This window comes from Grammomys surdaster, unplaced genomic scaffold (assembly GCF_004785775.1).
Source record: "Grammomys surdaster isolate TR1022 unplaced genomic scaffold, NIH_TR_1.0 263, whole genome shotgun sequence".
NCBI classification, from domain to species: domain Eukaryota; kingdom Metazoa; phylum Chordata; class Mammalia; order Rodentia; family Muridae; genus Grammomys; species Grammomys surdaster.
Window position 1 is genome coordinate 3,117,747 of NW_021604704.1, and position 10,548 is coordinate 3,128,294.

At 37.0% G+C, this 10,548-nt stretch overlaps 2 protein-coding genes across 8 annotated transcripts in view; one reads left to right on the top strand and one right to left on the bottom strand.

Annotated features, from left to right (window-relative positions):
* The window catches only part of Cask (calcium/calmodulin dependent serine protein kinase), a 337,083-nt gene that overhangs the window by 201,597 nt on the left and 124,938 nt on the right, over positions 1-10,548 (top strand). The gene's annotated exons all lie outside the window — the stretch shown is intronic.
* Positions 7,126-10,548, bottom strand: part of Gpr34 (G protein-coupled receptor 34) — an 18,360-nt gene continuing 14,937 nt past the window's right edge. For all 3 annotated transcript variants that reach the window (XM_028776016.1, XM_028776015.1, XM_028776014.1), the window contains one exon: positions 7,126-8,836. In XM_028776016.1, coding sequence (XP_028631849.1) covers positions 7,612-8,739 — 1,128 coding nt within the window. In that variant the 5' untranslated portion in view covers positions 8,740-8,836 and the 3' untranslated portion in view covers positions 7,126-7,611. The remainder of the gene's footprint in view (positions 8,837-10,548) is intronic.

Here is a 10,548-nt window from a genome sequence, read left to right on the forward strand (position 1 = left end):
TCTCCTCTCCATGACTCCTACTAACAGAAAAACTGGAAACCACCTAAATGTCCGTTGGTAGGGGAAATGGAGAAATGAACTCGTGTTGATTTGTGTCCTGTGACACTTCATTTGTGAAAAGAAATAAAGCCTCTGTGTTAGACATAGATAACCATAACTATAGAGGGAAAAGCTATAAAATGATAAAATAGTAGTTACACCACATTTAAACTTTTGTTTAAAAAAGAGTGTATCTTGTTATACACATATGTGTTAGAAAAGTGCAAAAATATACATTGAAACAATGTATGTTCTGTTGAGAAATGGACTTTGGGGGATGCTGCAAGATAAGCTTTAGTATATCTAACTTTGAATCGTGTGTATGGGTACTAGAGAATCATTATTGTATTATCACCACCTTCTATGTTAAGACAAGGTCTCACTCCATTACCCCAGCTGGCTCTGATCTCACTGTGTAGCCCAAGCTGACCTTGAATTTGCTATCCTCTTACCTTTGTCTCCTGAACAGCTGGGTCTAAATGCATGTACCACCATGCCCAGTGAGTCAATTGTTAAGTAATTACAAAACAAATCTGTTCAATTTGAAACATAGGTATCTAACTATCTATTGTAGTGTGGATTGAACCCCCCCCCCTTTAAAAATGTTTCTAATTTTTAAAAAACTTATCCAAGTATAATAATGCACACCTGTAAAATACCAATGACCAAACAGTAAGGTAACAAGTTCAAGGCCAGACTGTACTACATATCACTTTCCTATTTAAAGGAAAAAAGATTTATATACACATAAAGTAAACTTATATGTGAAATTACCAAATAAGATAAGTAATGGCTAACTGTTGCTCCTGAACTAATTTCACTGGGTAACCAAAGCTAAAAGCGACATATGTATCCAAACTGTAACTGAAAAACTTTTCCAGGTTTCATCTTGTGATAGTTCCTTATGTGTTTTCATGAACCTGACAAAAACCAATTTACCGTTTAAAAAAAAAATATATGTTCTGCCTATCTGGGTTTGCGCTGAGTTAGCTTTCAAGATTCAAGTAGAGCTTACAAGAAAGGTATACAAATGTATGACAGCCAGAAAGCCAGTCTTGAAGGTTTGTGGATTTTGACATCATACAATTTTGATAAATGATAAAAGTTTTTGTACTAATTGTATATTAATAGTACTAAGTTTTGGGGCGGTTAGGGTTGTTTGTTTTTAGTAACTATCATCTTAGAGGCTTAGAAAAATAACTCAGTTGATAAATTGCTTGCTACACAAACAGTAAGACCTAGATTTAATCCCCAGCACCCACATGAAGACTTTAGGCATAGGAATACACACATGTTATTCTAGAGCTAGGGAGGCAGACAGGAGAATCCCTGAGGCTTGGTGGTCAGCTAGTCTAGCCTGATCAGAACTGCAGGTTCAGTGAGTGACCTTGTCTCAAAAATAAGGCAGAAAGTGATTGAGGATAACATTTCATGCTGACCTCTGGCTCCCAATGTACACCTGGACACATGCATGCCCATTAATGTATATACACACAAAAGACATCTTGGCAATTACCAATGTGCCTAGGGAGAGTGAACTGACAAAGAAAAACATTGTCTTAATGGAGACGATCTGTGGAATGGAAGGTTCTCAGTTTGCATTCCCTCAGTTAAATACAGTTGCTGCGGACACACCACAATACAGTGACATGCACCTGCAGGATAAAAGGCATATAAATACATGTTTACTTTGATTCCCATTTTGTTGCTTGTAAACATGAAGGAAGGAAATAAGAGGCAAAGTGGAATTTAGGACAAACCGTTTTTCCAGAACTATGACCATTGTTCTCACCACCCAACCAACTCACCAAGTCTACATCTGCAAACCCAAACTAGGACACTATAGCAGCCAGTCATCCAGGCACAACACGGGTATTTCTCTATAGAGATCGCTATCAATGCATTAATAGAAAACTATTTCCCATCCACAGATGATTTAGCCATCTATGTTTTTAACAACTAACTTCTTTATTTACAACTAACTTTTAATTCCATTTAATTTCCTTTGGTTTGGTACGATGTGAGGATATAAATTGGCTTTTTTTAAATTGGCACAGCACTGTTTATTAAGGCATTTCTTCCTTCTTGAAGCTCTTTGCAAATGATTCCTTTATTTGCAGGGATTTTTCTCTCAGGGAGAGGGATGTGTAAGAGTTACCTTAGAAGCTTTTCAAAAATATGCACATTGTAACTAACAAAGCTTTAAGTCTCTCTCTGAATAGTTCCTACCCACTTCTGAGAGCCAGTCACATGTCACATACTCTCTCCTCATCAAGGGTCGACTTCAGGTGTATTCCATTCCCCTGGGAAGTTTTTCTCTGCATCTGCTCCCTTGGTTTTTTTTTAATTGAAGGATAAGAATATTTAATAGAAGTGAAGTAAGTTTCTATTATCAGATTAAGTATCCCTTATCTAAAATGTTTAGGACCATAAGTGCTTCAGATTTGGGAGTTATTCTGATCTAGGAATATCTGCATAGACTTTACTGGTTGAACATTCCTACCCTAAAATTTCAGTGTCTAAAATTTTAAGACATTTCAGAATTGGAACATTTTAGCTTTCAAGTTTTGAAATTAGGTATGCACATTAGTAACCTAAAAAATAATAATTCTGCACCATTCATATTGTCTCTTGAAATTTGTCTACTTTGTGTTTTCTGGGTAACTTTCAATAGGCTTTGGTTGAAATTGTGATTTTATTAGTTCTATTTTTGTCTAAGCAGGATTAGTCTATTTTTTTATTAAAAATCAAGGCTTATATAGAATTGTCTTTTTCTAAGATGGTAAAAACAGACACCATCTAACCTGGCTCTGTGCATAGTACTTTCCCAAAACTAACAGCAGTGCTTAGCTCTGAGATGTCACTCAGGGAGCCAGGCAGTTCATGTTGCCCTTATATGGCATTGCACATATGAGATGGTATTCAGAAGCTTGTTCTATCTGCAGATCTTTTGCAAGGTAAAGATATGCATGTATTCCTGAATTTCCTTTTTCTGTGTATATCTAGAACTAAGCCTTAGGTTGGCAGATAAAAAGTCAGTATTTCATAAGTACATACACCAGTGATCAATAAGACATTATATGTAATACATAGCTCTAAATTTAGTGAGTCAGTAGCGTATTTTTTTAATTCTAGAACTGTTCTCAAGATTCAGATTAATTTAAGGAATGGTTAAAAATGAAATTTCTATGTAAAAAAACATTATTACAGGATGCCTATAATCAAATTTTACTTTATTACAATTAGTATAAGTTAATTTAATCAATGTTTTCAAATATTTTATAGAGATTGTCATTTGATATAGATAATGAGATTGCTTCTAGAACTATGAGTAGTTTATGTTAACATTCCTGAACATTGTAGTAACTGATGATAATAGAGTTTCCATGTTGCCATATGTAATACATACATGTGTGGGGGCATGTATCTGTGCGTGTGATGTGTATTGTTGTGCATACACATGTGTTCTGGTACGAGCACTGCTGTGCAGAGGCCAGAGGAGGACAGTAGGTACCCTTCTCTATCTATCTGCCAGGTCAACTGGCCATCAAGTTCCCAGAATATGCCTATGTCTGCACCCCACCCCATGTGCTCTGGTTACAGCTATTAGCCACTGTCGTAGTTTACAGTTATCATTGCTGTGATGAAACACCATGACCAAAAGCAGCTTGGGGAGGAAAGGGTTTATTTGGCTTACGAGCCTCCACATCACTTCATTATTGAAGGAAGTCAGGGCAGAAACTCAAGCACAGCAGGAACCTGGAGACTGGAACCAAAGCAGAGGCCATGGAGGGTAATGCTTATGGCGTCCTCAGCCTGTTTTCTTATAGAACCTAGTACTGCCTGCCCAGGGGTGTTCCCACCCACAATGGGCTGGGCCCTCCCCCATCAGTCACTAATGAAGAAAATGCCTATAGGTTATCCTACAGCTCAATCATTTTCTCAGTTGAGGCTCCCTCATCTCTGATGACTCTAGCTTACATCAACTAGACATCAACTAGCAAGTACACTGAGCCACCCCTACAGCTCTTGATGATATTTAAACTGTGTTTATGAATGGGACATTAAGAGGTATGGAATGCTTACCACTGACAGGATCCAAGCTTTCATTACTTAAAATTATATAAACAATTACTAATTTCATTTAGATATTATCTGATACCATTGTCAAGGCAACAACTAAAATTGTTTTAACACTTTTTATGAGCCTCTAATTGTTCTGAAAACTTCCGGTTTTTATCCTCAAATGGTATTTGTATTTCCAGATATACTTTTGCTTAACCTATTCTTTATTCAATCTGTTTGTGCACTTTCTGAAATATAGTGCTGGATGAAACGGAGTGCTAACTATATACAAGCAAATCTCATTGAGATAAAATTCAGCCCAATCAAAAATCTGCATGCTTTTTTCTCATCGAAGTTATTTTTTGCAGTTTCTTAATGTTATATCATTTCTCCCTCCCTTTCTTCCCACAAACCCCTCCTGTACCCCCACTTCGATCCCTCCTAATTCATTTAATTATTATTCCTACATATATGTGTAAGTATATAAATATGTAAATACAACATACTGTGTTTAATGTTATTTGTGTTGTATAGGATTTCAGGGTTAGTCACTTGGTATTGGATAACCAATTGGGGCACCTCCTTGAGGAAGACTAGTTTTTTCTCTCTTGGCAATCATTAGTTGCCTGTACTATTTCATCTGGGGGTTTGGATCCATGACATCTCCCTCATCCACATTGGCAAGTCAACTGGTGTTGTCATTTTTAAGTCTTACTTAAACAGCCATATTGTTGAGATTTCTTAGGTATGCCTTCTGTGTCCTATCTCGAAGATACTATCTTGGAGCAGATATACTGATCCTCTGGTTCTTAAAATATTTTCACTTTCCTCTTCCACAATGTTCCCTGAGCCTTATGTGTATGGGTTTTGTTGTAGATTTATCAGTTGTGGCTGGGCAGCCCTTGATCAGTTGATGTCTACATTTTGACAAGATGGTGCTTTTGGTATTGGTCTGTGTCTGCTGCAAAAGAAGCTTCTTTGAGGGGTGAGGGCCACTTATCTGGGGATATAAGGAGTATTTAGAATGCCACTGGATCTGACCTGAAAGCTTTATCCTTGAGGACTATCTGTCATAATACTGGAAAGTACTTTGCAAGCTGCCATGAGAGGAATGCAACCAGTAGTCGTACCCAGCTGTGGCACCTATTAGCCACTACAATGACCAGCATAGCAACATATCTCTAAAGGTACAATAGTGGCACATATTTTTATAGTAGCCAACAGCTTTCTAATTGGGCTTGAGGCCTGCTCCACAGCAGGGAAACTATGCCTGGTACTGTAGACCTAGTCAGTTTTCCAGGGCTAATGAGATCATCGGCCTTAGGCCTTAGAGAAGAACCTACAACTGCCACTTTCCTTAAACCAGTATAATTCATAGCTGCATTCTAAATATGTAGTGCTTTATGATATTCTTTTCTAGCCAGTGGCTTAACTTGAGTTTTAAACAGTATTCTAGGCTAGGCATGATGACACATACCTTTCACCCCAACACTTGGGAGGAAAGGCATGTAATCTCTGTGATTTCAAGGCCAATTTGGTCAATAGTGAGAACATAGTGAGTTCCAGGCCAGCCAGGACTCCATAGTAAGACTCCTCAAAAAAGTAGTAGAAGTAGTATTTGTTGTCATTGTCATTGTAGTCATCATTGTCATCATCTAGGTGCAAAACTAACTCTGTTGGGAGAGTGTTAGAGGCCCAAAGCATTATGACTTTTAAAGGAAATTCCACATTCTGTGATAGAAACTCAACCATAGATTTGTGGAGTTTGTCACAGCAGTCTTTTACATATTCAGACAATGGCATTCTGGTTCTGTGTTTAGCAAGAAATAAAAAGTACATAAACACTGGCCAAAGTTTTGCAGTTTCTCTAAGGATACCTCCTCTCTAGATTGCAAAGTACAATGTTCCTTCAGCTCTGTCCAGAATAATGACTGGGGAAAAGCTAATTAGGCCTATTTTTTTTTCTTTTAATCATCTTTTCCTCCCCATCCTATTTGTCCATCTATCTTTTCTTCCTTTGTTCATTCAACTACTTGGAAAATATTGTTTCTGACTTGCCAAGCTACACTGATCTAGGACTCAATGATAAGACCATTCCCTTTAAAGCTTACTCTTTGTTCTTGAACATAAATGAAGTTTTCTGTTTGTTCCTTTTAATTTCAACCTGCAGGTTTTCTGTATTGTCACAAAATCTTTCACTCCGAAATTGATCAGACTAGCACTTATGTACCTGGGTTTAATACACATTAAGCTTTTACCATGTTTGTGCCAAAGTCTTCATGTGTGACCATTAAGTTTAAATTGGTCTGTATGTTATATATGTTATCATTCATGCTTTGATTTTTTTTATTTATATGGGCATGAAGAAAATGATAATGTCTTAATATTTTACAAAAATGATTTCATAGAGTCCATACCTCTTTACTCTTGAGTATGATTTTCATTCCCATTCAATACTATTTTTTATCCAATACTATTTTTTAATGTGTATAGGTGTTTACATTGCTCCAGGGGGCCAGAAGAGAATCCGGTGAAACTGAGTCACAAATGGTTGTGAACTACTATGTGTGTGCTGAGAATCAAACACAAGTCTTCTGAAGAACAGCCAGGGCTTTACATTTCTCCATCCTACTCAATACTATTTTTGTGATGCCCACATGTCTAGTGCACGTGCATGCGTGCGTGTGTGTATGTGTTATTTATTGCATTGAAGTGTTAAAGGTACTTCATGTGGTAAACCACGGTTTACTTCATGTTTTTACTTGTACATCCTTAATTGTTCCCAGTAATAAGTATCATTACGTATATGTTCTTATGTATGTATTTGCATGCTTCTATAAGGGATATACCTTGCAGTAAACTTACTGGGTCATATCATCACATGCACAGGCTGTGTCTTACTCAATCAGAGTGTGAAGCATTTATGAATCTGCATTAAGTCATTCCTTTTGCCAGGCTATCATGTTCTTAGCTTGACTATTTAGCGTTTAAATTCTTCACATTTTTTTCTAAGCAGCAATCTCACTTTTATTAGAATTTTATTGTTTCATCTGTTAGCAGAGATTTAGACATTAGTGAATATAGCATCAAGTGATATAAGATTTTGAAGTAATATTCATGTTCACTGACATTTCAACTCAGTCCCCAAATTACTTTATTTTTAAACATATTTAAAATTAGTATCATGTGCCTAACTTTAGTAACTCTTTAGTGACTTGAAATAACAATGACATTTCATCCGTTTTGTTGTTAAATCCATGAACTTCACTTAACATTATAACTGCTGTTAAAAGTGTTAGGTTAACAATGTATTCTGTTCTACATATAGTTCTAAAATCTAGGGATTAATGTAAGCTTTTCTCTGCCTTGAACTATTTTGCAATTAAGCAAGCGAAAGACCACTTCTAAAGATCTGGGTTTTGGACATGCTAGGACTTTGTTCCATAATTTTACCAATCTCAAGGAAGGAAGAGGCTGGTTTATGTCGTTTGTTTTAGTACTTTTGTCTCAATTACCCTTACTGCTGTACTGCGGCATTTTGCCTGTCACAGATAGATCATGCAAGGAATGTCCTGGCTTAAATTCTGAAGTGCTTTCACTTCTGCTTGCTTCACTTTGAAACCTTCTAAAAAGAAGTTGACACATGATTTTGCGAATATTACTGGACATCAGGAAATACATGACAGGATCCAAGCAGCTGTTGAAAGAGGATAGAACCAGCATGATCTCATTGGTTTTGTGAATGATTTCCTTCCAGTAGCAAGAAGACACATTTAACTGTGAAGAAATGTAAATGAATCGAAAGGCATGATAAGGCACAAAGCATATAGTAAAAATGATCAGGACAATAAAGGAGTTCCGAGCTGTTGTAGCATATTTGCCAGAGTTAGGAAATTTTGACCTCTTTTTAGAAATCCTCAGTAGATTCTTGCCAATCTTAATATATGAGAGGATTATCAGTAGGAAAATAAGCCAGAACATTACTACAAGAACAAAGTTAAAAATTGCTTCTCCCTTTGCATTATGTCTATCTCTGTAATGGAAACACATTGTGGAATTATGCCCTCCCTTCTTCAGTGTCAAAATGATCATAGTTAAAAATCCAGCAAGAGCAACTGTCCATACTATGCAGCAAACATAAATACTTTGCCTGGTGGTTATCGCTCTTCTTTGTTGTATTGACCGATTGATTTTTATATAGCGATCCAAACTGATAAACCCAAGCAAGATAATGCTAATGTACATGTTCATGTAAAATAATGTCCCCACAACTTTGCAAAGAATCACACCGAGTGTCCACTTATTTTGGTTGATGTGATACATTATGCGGAAAGGGAGGCAGAAGATGAGCAGAAGGTCTGCAACAGCCACGTTAAGTAGATAAATTTGAATGGAATTTCTTTTGCGGTGGATGCCCAGAAATACGTAGAGGGCAATGATGTTTCCAACCAGTCCCACGAGGAATATTACAGAGTAGAAGGTCGTTAACACAGTAGATAGTAATTTTTCATCCATTGGACAGCTAGTGACATTTGGCACTCCTGAGAAATTTTGTGAAGCTTGGTCGCTATAATTAGTTATGAAGTGCATTCCATGAGAGGAGCAAAGCCAGCTGTCAACTGAAGTAGTCGTCATTGTTACAGTGTGACTTCTCAGTGTCTCCTGTAGCTATCAAGACAGAGTGCTGAATGACATGCTCTTTGTCCAGGCTTCTTTATGTCTTCAGAGTTTCCTACAACAGAATGGCAAACATTGAATCATTTGCTGTGATAATAACAGCTACCTTAACATAAAGCATAGATAAGAATCTCATTTCAGACCTTATTCTACTTGGTTCCATTTTGCTGTCTACACATGTGTAGTAGCATTACAAAACAGCAGTAAATATTGTAGGCGCTCTCTAACCTTTTCTGTTGCCATGGCATGCATACAGAGTTCATTTCATTTATTATATTAAAGTAAATAATTGAAAGAGAAAAAGGAATAATTGAACCATATGATAATCTTTCTGTAGATATATTGTTTGGGGAATTGAAATAGTCAAAAGAAACAGCAGCTCCCATTTTTCAAGGATGAATATCAACTTCCCCTAAAGGTGCTTCTAGCCATGAGTGAGCTGGGTCCCTTGCTGATTCTACTTGACTTTAGGAATGCTTCCTGTTCTGCCCTGTCCCCTCATAGCTGGCATCCATTCATTTTGACATCCGTTGTCACATGGTGTATATTAGGTACACTGTAGTGATCTATCTTTCCACAGTGAGAGGAGAGAAGATGATCCTAAATTTTCTTCTTCACCTAAGACCAAGGTAGGAGGATTAAAATGACTTATCTGTAGAAATCTGCAGTTCCAAAACAGACCAAGTCTAGCACCTGCCTCCTTTCAGAGACTCTTGTAGCACTTCACAAGAGAACATATTAGTCAAATAAAACCAGATCAGATAGCAGCCAATAAACCACTCTCAGCCTAGAAGCGTAGGACAGTAATGTAGATGGGAAACAGTACCATGGACTCTGAGATTATGAGAGGTTAACTACCTAAACATTAATTTTGCCCTGGGTTATATCATTTGAGATTGTCACCAGAGCCTTCTTAAGTATGTCAATTTTACTTGTTCCCAATGCTACTTGCTAGTGAACAATTCTCAGGCATTTGACTCTTGGGATCTATTATATTTGTAAAGAGAATTCAAGCAGGTCTGCTCACACTCCTTTCTTACAGCAACTGCCCTGTTTCTCTGTAAATCCCTTTTGTGGGTGTAAGATAGACTTTATAGCAGGGTACAGATGAGATGGCTCAGAAAGGCAAACGGAATGTTCTGCAAAGCTTAGCTACCTGAAACTGATCTCCACGATCTACGTGGTAAAAGCAGAGAACTGACTCCACAAGTTGTTCTCTGACTTCCAGATGTATGTGGTGGCTCATGCTTGTCACAAACAAACAAACAAACACAAGTAAGTGTAATGAAAATTAAATACTTCAAGGCAGGACTTTCAAAATACCTAACTTCATAATCAAGGATAAATGATCATTACAAAGCCTCTTTTCTCATTTTTAAAAATGCAAAGCTTTTATGTAAAACACTGAACCCCAGTACATAGTAAGTGTTCAAAATAGTTGGCTTTGGGCCTGGATCTTTTAGCTCAGTGATAGAACACTTGTCTAGTATATTTACAGTCCTGATTCAGTCCCCAGTGCTGAAAAAAAAAAGCTAGCTTTTAAAAACTAGGTTCCTAATGATCAGTCTAAACATTACACATTTGTTAAAGTACTGCTTGGATATTAAAATCAATATTAACAATATTGCATATTAACAATATTAAGACAGAGACTCTGTTCTCAGTAAGCAGTTTTAGAGGACTGTATGTTCAAACCCTAAATTCAGTAATGAAGAGCAGCTTTGGTTTGGTTTGGTTTGGTTTGGTTTGGTTTGGTTTGGTTTGGTT